This window comes from Beauveria bassiana (assembly GCF_000280675.1).
Source record: "Beauveria bassiana ARSEF 2860 unplaced genomic scaffold BBA_S00020, whole genome shotgun sequence".
Classification (NCBI taxonomy): domain Eukaryota; kingdom Fungi; phylum Ascomycota; class Sordariomycetes; order Hypocreales; family Cordycipitaceae; genus Beauveria; species Beauveria bassiana.
In genome coordinates this window covers 1-19,135 of record NW_007930855.1, presented here as the reverse complement: position 1 = coordinate 19,135, position 19,135 = coordinate 1, and the positions used below count along the sequence as shown (strand labels likewise).

At 47.2% G+C, this 19,135-nt stretch overlaps 5 protein-coding genes across 5 annotated transcripts; 3 read left to right on the top strand and 2 right to left on the bottom strand.

Moving 5' to 3' along the window:
- Positions 1–5,051: 5,051 nt before the first annotated feature.
- Positions 5,052–6,740, bottom strand: BBA_06637 (uncharacterized protein; the record flags this gene model as incomplete). The annotated part of the gene is made up of 6 exons (XM_008601734.1): positions 5,052–5,146; positions 5,230–5,422; positions 5,511–5,673; positions 5,757–5,796; positions 5,863–6,364; positions 6,438–6,740. 6 exons carry the CDS (start codon positions 6,738–6,740, stop codon positions 5,052–5,054), a joined length of 1,296 nt encoding a protein of 431 aa, XP_008599956.1.
- Positions 6,741–7,584: 844 nt separating this feature from the next.
- On the top strand, positions 7,585–10,358 carry BBA_06636 (uncharacterized protein; the record flags this gene model as incomplete). The annotated part of the gene is made up of 5 exons (XM_008601733.1): positions 7,585–7,695; positions 7,771–8,725; positions 8,825–9,634; positions 9,715–9,743; positions 9,822–10,358. 5 exons carry the CDS (start codon positions 7,585–7,587, stop codon positions 10,356–10,358), a joined length of 2,442 nt encoding a protein of 813 aa, XP_008599955.1.
- Positions 10,359–10,517: 159 nt separating this feature from the next.
- BBA_06635 (uncharacterized protein) lies at positions 10,518–11,947 on the bottom strand (the record flags this gene model as incomplete). Its single annotated transcript, XM_008601732.1, has 7 exons — positions 10,518–10,723; positions 10,801–10,870; positions 10,950–11,245; positions 11,321–11,393; positions 11,513–11,539; positions 11,621–11,662; positions 11,768–11,947. 7 exons carry the CDS (start codon positions 11,945–11,947, stop codon positions 10,518–10,520), a joined length of 894 nt encoding a protein of 297 aa, XP_008599954.1.
- A 3,618-nt stretch (positions 11,948–15,565) lies between these two features.
- BBA_06634 (uncharacterized protein) lies at positions 15,566–15,868 on the top strand (the record flags this gene model as incomplete). Its single annotated transcript, XM_008601731.1, has 1 exon — positions 15,566–15,868. The coding sequence occupies one exon, from the start codon at positions 15,566–15,568 to the stop codon at positions 15,866–15,868; it is 303 nt and encodes a 100-aa protein (XP_008599953.1).
- A 1,402-nt stretch (positions 15,869–17,270) lies between these two features.
- Positions 17,271–17,759, top strand: BBA_06633 (Phosphoesterase family protein; the record flags this gene model as incomplete). The annotated part of the gene is made up of 1 exon (XM_008601730.1): positions 17,271–17,759. The coding sequence occupies one exon, from the start codon at positions 17,271–17,273 to the stop codon at positions 17,757–17,759; it is 489 nt and encodes a 162-aa protein (XP_008599952.1).
- Positions 17,760–19,135: the final 1,376 nt, after the last annotated feature.

Below are 19,135 nucleotides of genomic sequence, written 5' to 3'. Positions count from 1 at the left end.
ACTTGACAAATGGGGGGGAAAGGGACATGAGTGAGTGCGACATACTCTCCGCCAAAGTCTTTATTAAGATCGTCACCGCGACCGTTGACCTCGTGGACATTTACGTCTGTCCGGTCGCGACCATATTTCACCTAGTGTTGTGTGTTAAAAAACGATTAAAAAAATTCTCCAACTAGGTGAAACAAGAGCAAGAAGATGGAGAGAAAGAACACCTACCGTGATTCCGGATATGTAGTCTTTAGGCTTGAAAAGATGTAGGTACTTGTTGACGAATTTATCATTGAGGACAGCCAAAAGTTGTCGGGCTTTTTGCTTGGCATCGGTTGGATCGCGGGCAATTGATTTAGTCTAAAATCATCGGCATGTCAGTCCGACTTCAAATACATTATACATTCTCGATTAGTCGGATTTTTATCTTACCCACTCGCGGGCGTGATGCGTAACGTCAACATAGTCAAAGTCGATGGCTTGCTTTGTGTTGCTGTCAATGTACTTCACTATTGTATAGTATTAGAATGCCAGAGCTGGACTCTTGACTTTTTCTGACTTTTATACTCACTGCGTTTCAATGCTGTCCTCATTTCTGAGCACCGGATAAGCTCCTCTAGGACGATCTGAGCCTATATAGAATGTCAGTAATACCTTCTAGCGAGCCAAGAAAGATTTATACTCTGATACGTACTATACTCTCCGCCTGGTGGTAGCTTATAACATTCTGTTCAAGAGGAAAGTCCGCAAGGTGTTCGTACCGGTCGAGTAGAGGCCTTTTTATGCTGTTTAGAATAATCCTGTACCGGAGCAATCAAGTGACTTACTTGTATTTATATTTGTGCTCGCAAGCCATTGCCAGAAACGCGTCCACCTTTGATTTGACTTCCCGAAGAGCGCTTTCGGCTGAAGTTCCCTCAATCTTGTCTCCAGAACCTCCATTCATGGCGTTACCCACTGCTCCCTGGTAGAATACGGAAACCTCCATGTTTGAGTTTTTTTGCACTTCATCTATGCTATTCTTCACGGAAGCGGATAACGACCCAGAAACTCCCAAGTACGTCAGCGCTGTCTTGACACTAGGGAATATTAGCGCTAATACTTAGGAACGACTCCTTTGCTTACCTTGCATTCAATTCATTTTTAGTGATGGAACTTGTAGAGGTAAATGATAGTCGGATAATCATTTTGCCACCTTCAGAGAAACCTTTTGAAATGGTTTAGTTTCAAGCCAGCAGTGTGTAAAAGGGAAGAAAGAGCCGAGTATAGTCTAACCTCGAATCCACCGGTTGCCATGGCTTGGAGCAAAGGTTTCATTATTGTAGTTTTCCAGGTTAAAGACATAGTCTCCCGGCAACTGCACCTGCTGGTCAATACTGACGATTGTGAGATATGTCAAAGTGTTGCGCGTCATCTAGCATGCGTTGTTAGCCCTAGCCTTTCTCCATCATTTCGTTGCAGGTTTTAGGACTCCCTTACCTCAGCCTTGTCTAGATAGCTACCTGACACGCTTGCCTCTTGGCCATAGCCTGAGACTGCTGTAGAAGCGTCTATGCCCATCGCCCTTAGGTAGGAGCTGGATTGTTCACCAGTAGTCAGTATAAGCCTTCCAAAAGTTGAGTTTCTATCCAGCACTTACTTGAAATCATTTGTTTCGATTGTGTTTAATTTCGTCTCAACAAGGCAGGTCGACCCACCGTCTCGTTTGAATCGTGCAGTGACTTGCTGCCCGGCTTCATCATCTTCTTCGGCCTCATCCAGTTTGGCCAGGGCACGGTCAATGGCGGAGTCTGGGTCGACAGGCACGAAATATTCCGTAAGGTTCAAGCCGGTCAAGTTCGCCGTAGGCTCCGTAAAGTTGAACATGAGGTGGGCCATAGTATCATTGGTCAGAGCTTCAGGCAAGTCCCTCTGCGTCTTACTTCCACGCAGCTTCACGGCATCGTGCTTCCGGCCTTTACCGAGGAACGTGTTGTAACTGTTAGAGTTTAGCAATTGCTAGATCAAGGGTTGGTTCAAGTTAAATTACCCTTGTCCCACGGTCAATTGACTGAGCTCGTCTGTTGATCTTGCCGAATGCTTCCTGTTTAGTAACTTAGCTTCCTCTCTTGGACATGTAACGCTTTTTTTGCGTTTTTGGGTCAAGTGGCGGGTTGACGAACACTTCTCCGTCGTTCCTGCCGTCACCCGGTACGACTCTTGCAGCTCCCCGATGGACAAGAAGCCCAAGGGCGAGAGACACTTGGAACAGCTTCATTGCAGAAAGCTTTCTGAGTCAAGTATAGCTTTCAATCCTGACAGGACGCTGATTTTGTGGTGAAGATGGCGCCGAAGGAACAGATACAACGTCAAAGAATAGAGTAGCGCTGCTCAGTTATCGGCTGCAGGTGAGCGATGATGCGTTAGGTCTGGAGCTGGCGAGGGAGCTCATTTTATAGATACAGGTCAAGGCAAACGGCATGATTCCAGTTGAAAGGCTCAGTTGGGCCGTTCCAAGGGTGTTTGCGTGATCTCCGTAACAGTACTTGGGCCAAGCCCAGTCTTCTAAAGGTTACCTACGCGCTGAGGCGTTTGGCTGCCCGCTCGCTTTTCCAGCCTTGGGTGGAATTATCTACTCCCTTGTATATAGTAGCGTTTCTTTAACCCTAGCGGCCGTATAAGGCTGATTTTGTTGGCTTAATGGTCAATGCTACACGTGTAGGAGGGTCCGTTTTGATTTAGAATACATCGGTAGTAGCTCCGCACCAAGTTTTTAACCTATCATGTTGAGAAAATACCTCTCAACTTCAACACCAAAGCTAGTATTTCATGATATACCTGCCAGCCCCTGGTAAAGCCAGTCGTGTCAGTGGCAGCAGAATCAGCAGTGGCCAGCCAGTAACTTGGGCCAGTAGAGACGCTATAACACACAGAGTTGCCTGATTTAGCACTGAAACAAAAGGATTCGGGAAACAACCCTGCAAGTGACCTGTGCCTGAACGGTCAGTAGAATACGGATGTGGAATTATTCATTTATCCCCCGCCCATCACGCGTTTAAAATCACAAGCTCACCCCACACTGAATTTGTGAAGTAGGTTAACACCTATTTCGGTCTTTGATAGACCGTAAAAAGTGGCCTCTGCAAAACGCCCGGCACATGTAGGTCGGGTTTACAGCAACACCGAAAGACGGTATTCAGCTTAATACCCCGTACCAGCCGTTGGGGAATTGGCGATAGACGCCCTGCAAATATGCATGGAGATTTCTACCGATACTTTTTTTTTTGTTTTTTTTTTCTTGGTAGCCATACGACAATCGACAGCTGGACAATTTGCCAAAGAAACACTCCAATCTAATAAGTGCCCAGGCCTTGGAAAACTAAAAACTTGAATGTGCCTGCGCTTCTCCACCTCTGCTAATTCTAAAGCAAAGGCGCGGCTAACTAGAAGAAGGCATATTTTGTTCTGGCTCGGACTGGTACTCGGGAACCGGGAAAAAGGCATAGCCGCGGAGAAGGCACGCATGTTCTGACTCGTGCCTAGGTAGGCGGTAAATAAGTATACTTATAAAAGATAGGGAACTTATCGAATAAAGGCGCATCGCCACTTGTTCCAGGGTCTTTTCAAGTCAAGAAATATTTTTCATTTATATAACTAGTTTATTATATTTATAGTGTAAACATTAACAACTAAAAAAGGCTTTATCCGAGCGAGTCATGAAACTCTAGCTGGTTCCAGCAGGGATCGTAAATATACTACAAGGATATGATATTTCTAGAGTCTTTATTGTTACTAGTGATGGTCCAAAAGTCGAACTTTTTTTTTTCTTGTTTATTCTCGGGAGTCGCGATGGCTGTAGCCGTCGCCACCCCCCGAGCTCGGCAAAAAGCACCTTACCCGCTTCATGGCATGATCGGACGAGGTGTGGCGCTCGCTACCGCCGACACGTGGCAACGTCCGTAGCTAAAAGGGCTTCGCGAAGGGGAGAAATGACAGGGGGGAAGCCGTGCATGTATAGCAGTCTACATTGTCACGGTAATTCATTCACTCCTCATTCTACTCCAAGTAATTCTACCCTAGACATTAGCTTAGCTAATAGAAAGGTATGCGTAGCACACTGTGCTTGGTGCAGGTGTAGGCCAATTAGCCTTGACAGGCTCTTCTTACACGCCTTACGAGGCTCACTAGCGGCGCACCGTGGGGGCTATTCGGCAACGGGCCGCGTTCCGGCAGACACCCTCTTTGATCCGGAGATGGCCGTGATTTTGCATTAAACAGGCACGCCGGATGGGGCGTGCCTATTATAGAAAAAGAGGCATGCCGGCTTTGCAGCCAAAGTGAAAACGCAAGGAATTCTCTTGACGATGCAGGAAAGCACAAGGTCCCCGAACTCAATTAATGATTCCGTCTCTATACCTATATCCTACAGCGCATGACGATAGAGTTGGGCTCGATACAACGAACATCCATGACTGCCGCACATGCGCGACTTGTGGACAGTGGACAGACAGGCCAAGTTCGGGTCAAGAGAACCCGGGCCGACACGAGGGTGTCATGTATGGCATTTCATGATATACGTCGAGTCGAGAATATGCCGTATTGTATATGCCTTGAGCTATAACACGCTTTGACTTAGTGTTGAATACGAAAAGTAAAAAGGTATTGCAGCGACAATTGGCTATAGTATCATCTGTCATCTGTCACGTTATGTGAGGCAGTTGGCTTTCATTGATTCTGTTTTTTTTTTCTTTTTTTAAAAGCTTGTCCTTTCCGGAAACTTGACAATCCTGTACTCAAATACTTCTGGAAAACTGCTTCCTGGCATGAAGCACCTGCCTCCTTCCAGAGCGTGGTTGGGCGTCGTCTTCCACGAGGGTACAATCATCCGACAGGCTGCCGTCAGTGTTTTCTGTATCATCTCGAGATTGCCCTTCTGCACTCTCTCGGATCGCTATGCTACGCTATTATTCAACATCTACATGGTAGCTCTTTGCATTGCATAACTGCATTTTGATATGTCACACGTCTGATAGGTTGTTTTTTTTATCTCAACCCAAGCAAGTATGCCGTGGCCATGTGCCGGCTCATTTGATCAAGTTCTTAATTTGATCATGGTAGTCATCAATAGACATGACATCAGTCCTAGGTAGGACTGGCGCCGTTTTGATATACTCCCTGGCTGAGGATTGGATGATTGCGTTAGCAAAGGACATTAAATGTCGAGCATTGAGTAGGGCAAAGGGGAAAAAAGGGATTTCATACCACCCTTGTAGAGCCTTTTCCACTCCCGAACAATAGATTCAAGCTGGATCTCAGCAAAGCTGACGCCGGGGATCTTGGTTTCAAACTTCTCCGCGGTATCGTGCACCTTTTGAATCTCATCTCCCATCAAGTCCCAGCCACCTTTCAGCTTCTCAGCCGTCTCCCTAGCCGGACCGATGAGTGCTTTCAAGTCCTGACATTGTTTCTAAAAAACACATCCGATGTTTTAGCTCCGGGGATCGTTGGTGTCAGGCAACTTCCGGGCGATGGTTGCCGCTTACCGACATTGCAGTGACATGGCCTTGCAGTTGCTGATGCAATGCAATCTTGTCCTTCTCGGAGCTGATCAGGGCCTTCAGGTCCGCAATCTTCTTTTCGTATTTCTCAATATCCGCTTGTCTTTCCGCAAATACGATGGGGGCGGCAATTGTCCCGATGATGGGGCTATGGCCAACTAGGTTAATAGGGGTGGGTGGGAGGACGCACAGAGGATGCTACTTGGTGAGTGGGTGAGCAAGCAAGCTTACATCCAAACGTATGCCGCGGTCATTTTTTGATCATAGCGATCTAGAAAAACCCTCAAGTCAACATCCAAGCAAAGAGTTGAGTCCAAGGTGTGGTCTCTAGACTGACCTGAATCAATGATTTTCTGGTCAGCCGCAATATCGATAAGCTGCGAATCAATCTTCGCCTGCAAGTCGTCAATGTCTCCCAGATCCTCATTGAGAATGGAGGTCATGTTAGTTTCAGAGTCAACGAGCGCACCCTCTCTCTTATCACATGCCAGTTCAAAAACACTCAGGGCATCCGAGACCTTTGTAGCATGGAGCTGCATTGGTGCGATATCACTCAGCAAATCCTCCGTGGCGTCAAGAATGGCTTTCCTGGCCGCCTCCCTCTGCTGGTCAGTTGCGCCATCATCATTGTACTTGCTGCACTGGTCAAACATGAACAAGTAATACGAGCTGTCATCAGCCCCGGCGTTGTCTGCGTAGCCGTAAATCTGAGACGAAAGCGTATTCATCTTGTCAAAGGTGCAGAGGGCATCAAAGGCGCTGTCATCGCCATCCGCTTTTGTCCCCTGTCTGGGTGATTGGGAGCTATCACCAAGGAAACCGACGCAGTCGTTGTAGATCTGGGGGCCAGGTCAGCACAATCAGCTATATAATACTCGGCTGCGCTGGGAAAGCATGAGTTCTAGAAAAGACTCGACTTGCCTCCTTGTAAGTACTGATTAAACTATCAATCTGGGTCCAGATGTGGTCGGTGATGTTGCTCTGGTCCAAGATGCCAACATTTTGGCAGAAACTGTCTTTATCGAGTGGCAAGACTCTTCCACCATGAAGATATCGGTTCAATTTGCCCATGTCCTCGTCGGCAAAAGCAAAGGTGGCACCATCACCATCATCGTCACCATTATCCTTCACGGCACGTCGAGCAGCGCGCGAAGGCGTTTCCACCGTCTGTCCGATAGGGTACCATCTTGTTTCGTCGTCGCCGGAGGTGGACATGTTGGGCTGTGCTTATCTCGCAGGTGTGAATATGAAAGAATGAGGCAAATTGAGGAGTCGTTGATGGAGATGCAGAGGATGCGACACGGTCATTTACTTGGAGAGAACTGGTTATTTATTGTCAGTCCTGGTTCGACTGTACTGTAGCTGTCTGCTTCGGAATTGCATGTGAATGCCGTGGAAGCGTACAGCAAGGCTGGGTTGCAGTATTGGGTCGATCGGCTGGCTGCCTTGTTGCGTTTTGACCTTGGCAACACCATGAAAATGCAAAATATGGTCGATTTCACATGATGGAAAGAATGTGACATGATGTATTTGACTGCATATATGATGTGAGTCTGACATGAGTATTCTATAAGAGAGATGTAGCTACTAGGGGAGTTGTAGGGAAATAAAAACCACGCACCATATGTAGTGTAACCCTCCTACGCAGTAGCATAATGTATTTATTATATATATGATATGTGTTGATTGTATATATGATGTGAGTCTGACATGATTATTCTATAAGAGAGAACTGGCTATTAGGGGAGTTATCGGGAAACCAAAATCACGCACTACATGCAGTGTACCCCTCCTAGCAGTAGCATGATGTATTTATTATATATATGATGTGAGTCTGACATAATTATTCCACGAAAGAGAACTGGCTGTTGGGGAGTTATCGGGAAACAAAAACCACGCACTGCATGCAGTTGTACCCCTCCTAGCAGCAGCATGATAATGTAGCCTGCCAGTAAAAGCATCACCCGGGTTAACCGGTCCTCTCCGATATACAAAGTAAATGATTTCCGCCAATTCATTCGTTTCTACACAAGCCTGGTTCTCATCCAATTGAAGCAGCATGTCTACCAACACACAGCCCAACACTCCCGCGCAATGGCTGAAATTCAGCCAGCTGAAGTCGGTGGACGCCATCCCAAACCACGAGTCCAAGGATGAAGACAACGCAATGGTATGAACCGATGTTGAATCTTCCAAGACTGCTCTAAAAATAAATAATAATAAAAAAAACCCCTTTGCATTGCAGGGACCAAGTTACCGTTCAATCTTTCTAGACGGAACATCCATCCTACAGCAGCTCCCAGGCTACTGTGAGATGTACACGGATATCCTCGCATTGACCGAGCCCGAGATCCAGATGTCGGCCGACGAATTGACCGACCTCGAAATCAATGCCCGGGTAATCACCGCCGACCAGCCCGTCCATCTCAACATGTCGACGCGTGGAGCCAAAAGTTGTGTCATGGTCATCTATGCCGCCGTGCTCGATCAGCCCATCAGCGTTTCGATCCAAGGCAATCAGCGCACGGAGCTGGAGCTGGGAGCAGATTCTGGCCACCTGCAAGCCGAGATCAAGTTTGACGAGGGCCAGCTGAAAGTCTCTTACCGCGACCGGCACGGGGACGACCGCACCCCGGTCTACCAAGCCTTCCTGGACACGGAGCTGCGCGTCGCCCTCGCCGTCTGCTGGTCGTTGCCCGCCGTCGCCATCTCCATCTGCTCGTTTGTGGCAAAGTCGGCGGCCACCGCGGGCTCGCACGCGCTGTCCCAGGCCCAAGCCGTGTCCCTGGGCCAGCAGCTGGCGGCCCGTGCCATGACCGGTCCCGACTCGTACTTTGCTCCGACCCTCACCTTTGACGACTTTGCCGTCACGCTCGAGTCCCAGCGAAAGGCCGCCGAGGCTTTTCAGCACCAATACGAGAACTTTCAGGCCGCCAAAGACCGTGTCGATGACGCCAAGGCGGCCGGGGAAACCCTTTTGGCAACTGTGCAGCACGAAAAGGAAACCAGACTCGATCTGCAGTCGCAGGCCTTGGGTAAGTACCAGGCGGCAGCAGCTACCGTCGACGCCTGTGACAAGCTGCTCAGTGATGATGAAGAAGACCTGAGACATGCAAAAGATTGGTTCGAAACCGGTCTCGACGAGTGGATAAGGAGGCAGACCTTCCTGGCCATCTGCACAATCCTTGGTGCCGTCTTCCGTGAGTGGCTTCCCCGTGTTTTCTCTTCCTATTCTATTGAATACCCGGTCACGAGGCCATGGTCGAACTGACATGTGTGCGTTTGCGCGCGGCCTTTAGAATTTGCGGCCGGAATCTACGCCGTCGGCAAGGGGTCGGGCGACCCAGGCGCGGTCGAAAAAATCGTCGAAGACGTTGAAAAGGCCGAGAAAGCGGCGGGGGCTGCCGAGGATGTCATCCTCGGCTCCAAAGCCTTCAAGCAGCTGTGGGAATATACCAAAGCATTGGGGAAGCTGTATCCTCACATTTCCGATGTCGTCTCTGCCGTGGGCAAAATCGACCGTCTGGGAGATGATGATGAGATTGACATTCCGACCTTGGGCGGCGACGTCTCTGGCTCCGACGGGACCGACGCAGACGCCAGCTTGATCATGAGTCTGGCCGCTTGGGATGAGTGGCAGTTGGACTCGGACCAGCAGATGGAATGGGCCACCTCGCAACAGAATCCCGCCATCGACGGAGCCAGTGAATATCGCTTGACCCTGCGCAAGCATGCCATTCACGGCCGCGCCTTGGCCCAGGCCCAGGCCGAGGCTGTCAAGCAAGGTCAGGAATATGTCCAGGCCACGCTCATTGTGCTCCAAGCCAACCGCGACATCGAGGCCATCGACGGCCTGCTAGCCCACTACGAGGAAGAGAAGGATGCATACGCTCAGGTCGAAGCAAAGTTTTACGATCGATACCTCCAGCTGCAGACCACACTCGCCATTCAGTTGCAATATGCGGTCGATGCCTGTCGATTCTACACCCTGAAAGAACCCGCAGTCATCCTGGACTCGCAGATGTCTGTGGACGATGTAACCAGCTGCATTGCAGATCTGCGGGGTGCGATGCAAGATGTGGATATACAATATGCAAACGGATACACGCGTGGGTAGCATCCAGTCATACTTACTGCCTTTGAATTGGGTTATAGGGTCGCAGCTAATCCGTATGCATCTTCGATTTAGCTACCACTCCTACCACATTTTCTGACGAGGTACGAGTCCTGGCACCATGAAACTATAATGACAGTGTGCAATCCGAGTAAAAAAACTGACGACAACACTTTGTATAGTTGGCATCCGAATTTCCCGAGACGGTCATCGCCGGCCTGAAGAGCAGCGAGAAAGGGTATAGTGCCACATTTACGCTATTGCCCATACCAGGCGCCAACTACGACCCCGGTCCGGAAAACTACGCATACCCCTTTACAGGGGGGTTCCACTATCGGCTGAACGGGCTGGAGCCGCGCTTGATGGGTGTGAAGCCGCTGCCCGCCGCGGTGCACGATGGCCGCGCGCTTGTCAGGTTCCGCATCGAAACCTCGGGTACCTATTCGGATCTCGGCTACGACCCCGACACCAAGGAATCCAAGGTCTGGCATTTCGTCAGCAAGCTCCGGCAGAACCGCTACGTCTACGAGGTTGACGAGTCGGGCGCTTGGCTCCGCGACAGGGAGCGAGCCCAGTACGACGACCACGAGCACGCGCAGCCTCCGCCCTTTACACTCTGGAAGCTCACTCTTGAAAACCCAGAAGACCTGGATTTGAGTACACTGGATAAGCTGGAGCTACACTGGGACGCATTCTACCGGCCAGTCTTTTCATTATGATTTCATGTGTTCGTCCTGTTCTCTGTTGGACCAAGTCAAGATTTCTGGTTACACAAACGCTATCATTTGTGTCTAAGCACCGAAAAAAGTCCCACCTAATCGAATCTTACTATTTATATGCATCCAGAAAATCATTAACTAAGGCAAATAAAATCAGCATCAGGCAGTCAGTCTCTTGTTCCCAAACAGAAAACAGAGTTGGTACATCTCGGGGGCCTTTGACATACCGTCTTGCTCCAGAGTCTTCCATTTCCGCAAAAGGGTCGCTTCTACCAGGCCATCCAGAGGGTTATCATCTGGATCCAGGTGATCCTCGACGTACTTTAGCAGCACGGCTATATCGTCTGCAACAAGGCCTGAAGCTCCTGCTATCAGGGTTAACGGAGGAGGCTCGACTGCCCCACAAGGACATGCCCAACACCTGGAACAGAACAGAACATACCGGCCATCTTTTGCACCTCCTGCAGCGAATCCTGCAAGTCATCGATCATGGCAAAACCTTCGAGCAGAGCCTGATTTTACAAAGTCAAATCATAAGCAGACAAGCCAGCCAACTGCAGCCCACCTGTCAAGAGGTTTGAAGAAACCTACCTTGGTCCAATCCAGAGCATCAAGGTCCATCTGGAGGTGCTCGGGATCGGATATCTCGGCTTTCAACATGTCCGCCAAGGTCGTTCCCTGGAAAGGGGCAGCCAGCTGATGCACCTTGGTCTCGCAATCCTCCGCATCCAGGCTGTAAGCTCGGAGATTCGAGCCCCACGCGGACGCCTGGTCTTTAAGGATGTCGATTTCGTACTTTCGATCCTTGATCTCCTTCTGGACCTTGTCCCGAAGGCTGTCGTTGTCGGGGTCCTGTCTCAATGCCTCCATGTCCTGGAATATCTTGTCTGATTTTTCCCAGCGTTGGGTGAGTTTCAACCGTCTCTTGGGGGGGGTTCAGAGACACAATAACCAAAACGTACCGTAATCGTCTGGCGCGGTAGAACAAAGTTTCAAGGCGGTGCTGCATACAGTATCGGTATAGTTGTACTGTCCCTGTTCAGTCACAAAGACGTGTGTGATTGTCAGTTTGTAGAATGGAAAGCATGTTTGGGGGGGGGGGGGGCTGAGCTGCTCCATTGAACAACAGCAGCGATGCGATTTTTTCAGCGTACATTGAGGTTATTAGCGACTTGCCGGACCTGTCTACCGTTAGTGAGTGAGGGACGGGAGGGGACGGCGTGGACTATGGATCGAGAGGGGACTTGATTCATGCAACTTACCGTCAGGAATTGAATAGGGATCGGCTGCAGATAAGACGCTAGCTGACAAGCTGTTAGCAGGAAGGGAGAGTGGAAAGAGCCTTTTGTCCGTGGAATCTAGATAATACGCAAGTAAATGAAATCATGTCAGAAACAAAAGGGACATACCACCCTGCCATAGGCTTTCTCTTCAAAGCCAGCTTGTTGCATCAGGCTGACATCAGAATCGGGCAGATTCTGATTCCTGATGCAGAGATCCCCCAGTTTCCGAAAGGAAGCAAGCTTGCAAACAAACCCATCATTTACCAGCAGCTCGCGTGGGCTGAGGAAGTCTGCGTCGCGGGGCATTTTCGAGGGGGGTTGTCCTGCCTAGAGATTCTCGAGAGGTGTAGTAGTAGTGTTGTTGTACTAGATTTAGTGATAAAGAAAAAGTTAAAGAGCAACTCTTGGAAAACTAGAAACAAGAGCAGGAGGGTGCCCATACTTATAGCATCTAGGCCCTCGCCAAAGCCCACTAAATGTTGTCACGACGTGCAGAAGATCGTCATGGCGGAGAGGTCCGGACCAGCCGAGCAATGTCCGAGGTGTGTAGCAAAGCACAGCGAGCCGGGGAGGTCAAAAAGCATGCACAAGGCATGTGGTTTGGTTCGAGGCGAACAAGCCACAGCGCTGTCTGTCCGCGCCTTTGTGTAGGAGGCGGCAAGGATTCACCCTCGAAGTGGTGATCAGACCAAGCTCCTGGGTCTCAACTGGATGGAACGTTTATCAAGGCTAAACGGAATGATCAATATAGTATCATCGAGAGTGCAAATCTTCGCTTCACCGCTACGGTATTATATCTAGGGTCTTGCGTCATTACAGCTCAAGGTATACCCTAGAAATACGCAAGTCGATGTGGAGAGCGGTTTTTGATGAAACGTTAGCTAATAATTTGGATGTGTTTCTTTTACCTATAACAGAATGCAGTCAAGGTGTATACTGTCTTCTAATACGCTCTGCTAGCGTAGAGGATAATGTTAGGGTTTATAGAAGGGTAGGGGTTTATAGACACGTCTTACTTAATATCTCTTTTCCTTATATTAGCCCTAAATGCTATATTACTACTATTATAGGTTATTTATATATAAAGCTGATATATATTAAAGCTATAGATTATAAAATTATAATTACTTTCCTTATTATATTTAAGGTAAGTAAATAGATATAAGAGCTATTCTTATATATATAATAAAAGTATAAACTAAATTCTTACTTAGTAGAATATTTTAGATATAGTAAATGATATACTAGCTTTTGAGAGACTAGAATACTTAATGTAATAAATTACCTATAACAAGCCTTAATATAGCTTACTTATAATATATAACTTTACTCTACTTATATTAAAATACTATTTCTTAAAAAGAAACCTAAATTTTTTTTACTAGTTTATATTATAGTATAGCCTTACTTTACTAATTAACGTTTTATATATATAAAGCTTAAGTATTTTATATAATAGTTACTATATTGATATTATGAATATTATATTACTTCTTAGGTTATAAGTATAGCTATTTCGCTATTAAAATAAAATAGAAATTTCTTATATATATACTTAATATTATATAAGACTTAAGAAGAACTAGAAGAAGCTTATAATAGTAAATACTATATATATAAGACTATTAAGTTATATATAATACTAGTTTAACAATATTATCCCTCTAATAGTAAATATATATATTAAATAGAGTTATTAATTATTAATTAAAACTATAATATAAAAGAAATGACTTATATTAAAAATATATTATATTACTATTATTATATGGAAAATTAAAAAATTATATAAATTAAGATATTATTAAAAATAAAAGTAGTACTGCTATTGACCTTTCTATGTAATCTTGCACTGCATTACACTACTACCTAACTTTAACGACCATGCGGTTAAAAATGCCTTGTGACAAATATCAGAGACGCGCAAGATCTAGTCAATCCCTTCCGAGCTCGCGGTTCATGCTAAAAATCTAGTTAAATAAAGCCCTAGTGTACGTGGAGACTGATAGGCTGCCCGTCAAAGGCAGTGCCGAGTCTCTCGCTGCTGAAGCTTTGCGAGCTTTGCGCCGGCAGCACCTTATCCGCAGCCAACCGAGCATGCGCACATTGAAGCGTCTCATGCTCATAATTTTGACAAATATAGGCACAGTACTGTCAGCAATAGCCATGTCAAGGATGCGAAAGGCCGTTCCTACGGTCATGCATTCACAACATCTAGATAGCAGACCGTAATATATAAGAGCTAGGTGAAGTATGCATCCGAAATGGGAGCAGGTTTGCCCTGTCTACCTTCCACCTGTTGGTGCTCTAAAGGCCATCTGTAATCGGATTTTCCTGTTGCGGTTGTGGATGTTTTCGCGGACTGCTTGCAGAAGCAGCTTCCGGACAAAGGTGTCTATATCAGGCCACAAGCCGGCACGTTTCTTTTCCCTTTTCTCGTTGCTCTTCATATTATGAATCGGGTCCTTGAGGGCGACTTCGGATGAAGGATGTAGATGTAACTCAAAATTAGAATCATGAAGACGCAGAACAGGTCAAATTGCTACGTTTGTCATGCGCATGTGACATGACTCGGTTTCCGCAACACACCAACTCGGCTGAGGATCAGGAGTGACAGAGATGATGAGCGACCGTTAGTCTACCTCCATTTATCCAGGCGTATGTATAGAACGGGAAGTCCCTGCCTCTGCATGATCAGGGGCAGACTCAGAAACTTTCTGCAGGTGTTTTTCTGGCCATTATGCCACATCGCGATGACACATTGTCCATTGACGGTCTTGACTGCCGAAGAAGCATAGAACTTACCGCGGTAGACGACCCGAATGATTTCGGATATCAGAGTCTTGGGCAGCGTTGGTATTATTGCGGATGCTGCGTGGAGAGCGTCGCTTGTTCGACAGGCAGAGGCTTCGCACGGGCTGTGAGGCAGCCCAGGTACGTGTCATTACAGCGTCGTCCACCGCAAATGATTGATTGGTATGGTAGGTAAATGTTTCTACGCAATAAAACCCCGGACATGATGGAAGTGCTGACCGCACGAAAAGTTGGCCAATGAGGGCAATAGCAGAGCACTTGAGAGTCATGCCTCTGAACCAGTTGCAAATGCCGTTTGCGAGCCCGTGCTATCTGTAGAGGGTAAAGCTGTGGCGTTTGCGCGGGTCGCAGCAGACCCGGCTCCCGGCCTCTCGCCTCACAAAGTCTTTCCACGAGCTACCAGGCCACCAATTTTCTGACCAGAGAAGTTATGACGTCAATGTATACGAGACGCTACTGCGCTCTAGAAATGGAAAGATTGTGCCCAATTACTGCCTAGGCCGGTTGCAGACTTATATATATAGACCCCTCCCCACGCAGGAGTTCAGAAAATGACCATCCATTATCCTCTTCCTGACACCAGGCAACATGGACATCCAATTCCAGCAGCCATTTACTGAAAGCGTCTACGCAGAGGTGAAGAAGAAGGAAGAAGCAGCGCAGGAAAAGCCCATGAAGCAACCTGCTCCAATGCAGAATGACACCTGTATCTCTGCACCTGGCAAACATCCAGTCCTAGAAGAGCCTCTACTAGATGCAAACTTCAGCTTCAGCGCGAAAAATCTCACTTTCTCTAGCCTAGGAGCGTACTCATTCCTCATGACAAAGCCCCCACGACTCGCCTAGTGCCAGAACTGCTGGTAATTCCACTCGCCCGTGCAGTGTATGGCGACGAAGATATGTAGAACCTGCGGCGTTAGCCATGCCGAGCACGATACTGAAAACTGCCAGATTACTCCGAAATGTGCCAACTGCCACGGCTCTCACCACGCAGACTTCGGGCAGTGCTACGCACGACCCAAGAAAGTTGGGGACACTTACCACAAACTCTCAAGGTCACAGATAACGCACGCCAGGAAACTTGGAACAAACGACTACAGACGACAGAACATGGAAGTGATGGCCCCAGTCACTGGACAACCGGCAAGCGCCCAACGAGGCATGACAAACAGCAACGTAGACGAAGTTGACACGGACATGGCGGACACGTCCGAGGAAGCCGCCCCTACGACACCACAGGATGACTACCTCCCCGCTCTCGGGGAGGACGAAGAAATGGGAGACACAGAACAAGAACAGCCACAGAACAATGCGGCGGTTATTCAAGAATATAACGAACCAGAAAGGACCGAGGAGATACCAGTTAGCCAGGAACAGGTGGAAGGAGGCGGAAACGAAGTTCAAAAACACTAGTTACTTTTTCTAATAGTTTTAACACGTTTTTCTTAGGTAAATTCTCTACTAAGTTATTTCTCCTACTATATATCAATATACTAATCTTCTTTAACTTATTTCCAGGCTATAAGTTCATTAAAAGGACTAAATTTTTCCCATTAGTAGAGATAGATCTATGGTCTAGAAAAGCCGAAATTGACTGACCAGAAGAAACTGCCCAAGTTCCTAAGCCGAGGAATTTCCTGGAAAGACATTTCTCTAGCTCGCATAGACCGAGAGGTGCAATCACAAGCATTACAAACAGCTGGCTAATATCAAACAAACGTCTGCACAGCAGTGCATTATGCAATCTGCATTACAAGAGGATATTAGAGAGACAGGCATGTAGCTGATGCGAGACATTGGCCACGCTCTCGAGACTCTACACTGCGGCGGCTGCACTGCGTGCCACACGTGCATCGTGGCGGCGTCTGTGGAGTGCTCTGGACCGTTTTGCGGCAGTGTATCCCTTTGGCTGTGTTAAAGGAGCAAGCGGGTATTTTGCAAGGGTCATCCAATCACACAATGTTAAAAACCTGTGGTACTTACCCTTAGTAGTAATTTTAACGTAACCATAAAGTACTGTGGCGTACGCCTGTACTGAGAATGACTTTCTCCGTCTCCTACCCTTGTGCATCTCGTGACCTACTTGCTCCTTTAACACAGCCAAAGGGATAGGCCAATATCGTGGCGGATGTGGTGGAGTTGCATTCCGGAGTGCCCGTGTTGTGCGTGCCGGAGGAGAGCTGAAGACTGCAGCCACAACTGGGGCGTCTTGTCACAACCGCTGCGATGCAGCACGTGCGGTACTCGGGCCAAACCCGTGTGGCGCATACTAATTCAGCGAGGGACCTGTCAATGGCGGGGTGCTTGGATATGTGTAGAGCATGCTGCATTGATCACATTCAGCCCGCCCAATACATCTTCAGCTTCATGCAATGTCGTATGCTGCATGATCATATATTGAACTGGGCAAGCCTGCCAGGCTGCGTGACACGGAAGGGTATGGAAATGCACAGAGCTCAGCTTATACCCCGCGCCGTACTTAGTCCATGCTGCAGAATGCCACCAACCTATAAGTTGTATATGCAGCACTACACCGTGGGAGGAGGAATTCGTCAACGCGTCATTCCTACTGGATAAGTCTCATATTGCGATGGTGTCATTGCGGCCTGATTTCAGCCCAAGAACCTCGTCAAAAGATTTCAAGCTCTCTTAGCCTTGGCCGCCGCAGACCAACATGTATATAATGGTCTCATTTCCCACCGTCGTAAGATAGCTCGGCAGAATATCTTTCTACTCGCTCATCTTGAATCATCAGAACATCAAGGCTCATCTTTTCAAACCAAAATCATTATTTCGTCTCATAAAATCCATCATCATGGCTAAGGACACTCTCTTGGAAGTCAGCATCAAGTCGCAGCGCTTTGGGATCTTTCTCAGCCTTGATGGCACTGGCGTCAAGGCTTTCGAAGGCAAAGGATCTGGCGTCGCTGCCGCCCAGACATACGTCGGGTCATGGGAGCGTCTCCAAATCGAGAACCATGCGGATGGTACCTTTTCGATCCTGTCGTCCAACTTTCCAGGCGTTTACCTCCGCCTTGACGGGACCGGTCTGAAGAAGTTCGAAGGAGCCGGCGGCGGTGTAGCCAACACCCAGTTCTATGCCACGCCGCCGGCCCGTGGCTTCGAGCTCTTCAAGTTTCACCCCCAGTCGGATGGCTCCAAGGCTATTGAAAGTGTTGCGTTTCCGGGCGTGTTCCTCCGCATGGACGGTGATGCGAAGAAGCGTCCGGATGGGCTGACTGGTATCGTGAATGGACAGTTCGGCGCTAGATCCTATGAGAAATTTATTGTCACGGTCCTCTAGGTTCTATGAAAGAGCCTGGGGCCTAGACTAGATAGTTTGACCCCATATTACAGTTTATCTTGTTCCAGAGACTGAATAACAATGGTGTAAAGCACCTCATTCCATGTAAATCATTGTCGAGGTGGAGCATGCTTAAGGTCCATCGCTTATCTAGTCTCCGATTGCACATATTGTGGTGCTACAAATTTCGGGAATTTCTGATGATACGACTCTAACGGGATACGACTCTAACGGCGTTTGGGCCGTGGCGGGCTCAAATACCTCAGCTATATGACCGGACACTGGCGCAACTGATTCTGCCTCGGCAGTCACCGGCGCTGCAACCGCCGCTGCCGTCATGCTAGTCGTCTGTGTCAAACAGGTCTCTGCGTATCGCATAGGGCATGCTTTCAAAGTCATCGTATAGCCCAGACAGAGTGTGGCATTTGCTACATGTGGGCTGTGCCCTAGGCCTTTATTGCATTTCAACCACCTCAAACCCGCTTAGCTCCCGCCAGGTGCTGGATTTTAGCCAACTCGTCCAAGCAGCCACCTCGTCAAATCGTCGGCGAGGCTCACGTAATAGCTAAGGACTTCCACAGCGATAAAGATACCACTACGTATAGAATTCTCAAGCTTAAGAGGCTAATCATAGTCTTATAGTTCTTTAAGCTTATAAGTATAAGGCAGCCTATAAGTCTAAGAGAATAAGCTAGTATAATTAGGCATATTATAATATAAAAGACACTTTTACTATTCCTTAACCTTCTATAAGGCCTAATAAGATACCTAACTATAAATAATACTATAAATTAAGCTAGAGATTTTAATTAGTATCTATAGATATTACTTAGCCTAGTTTAATTAAAGTTTAGCTAGTTAACTAAGTAGTAATTACTTAATAGCCTTCTAAGCGTTAAAAAGGTCTAATATTAATTTTTTAAGGTAGCTCTTAAGTAGCGCGTAAATACCTTCTACCTATAAAGTAACTATACTACTAAAATAAGAATATTAATTAACCCATGACTTAGCAAGCTTCTCTTTATAAAGATTAAGCTAAGTTTCCTTTATATAGCTAACCTCACGGACATAACTAGGCATCTACCTACGATATATATATCTACGACCCCCTTTATATATCGTACCTATATATACTAGTACCTTCTACTTAGCCGCCTTATCCTAGCTCTCTAAATATTATCTTATCTAGTTAGACCTAAGCTTAACTACCTTATAAATAAGTTATTATATCTAAAATTATCTACTAACTATTTATTTAGTACTAATTATATTATTCTAAGGTAAATAGTAAGTATAATCATTATATAGTATTAAATACTATATTAGTTAGATCTAACGTAGTTAATAAGCAAGTAACGCAGATAAGTAAGCAGTAC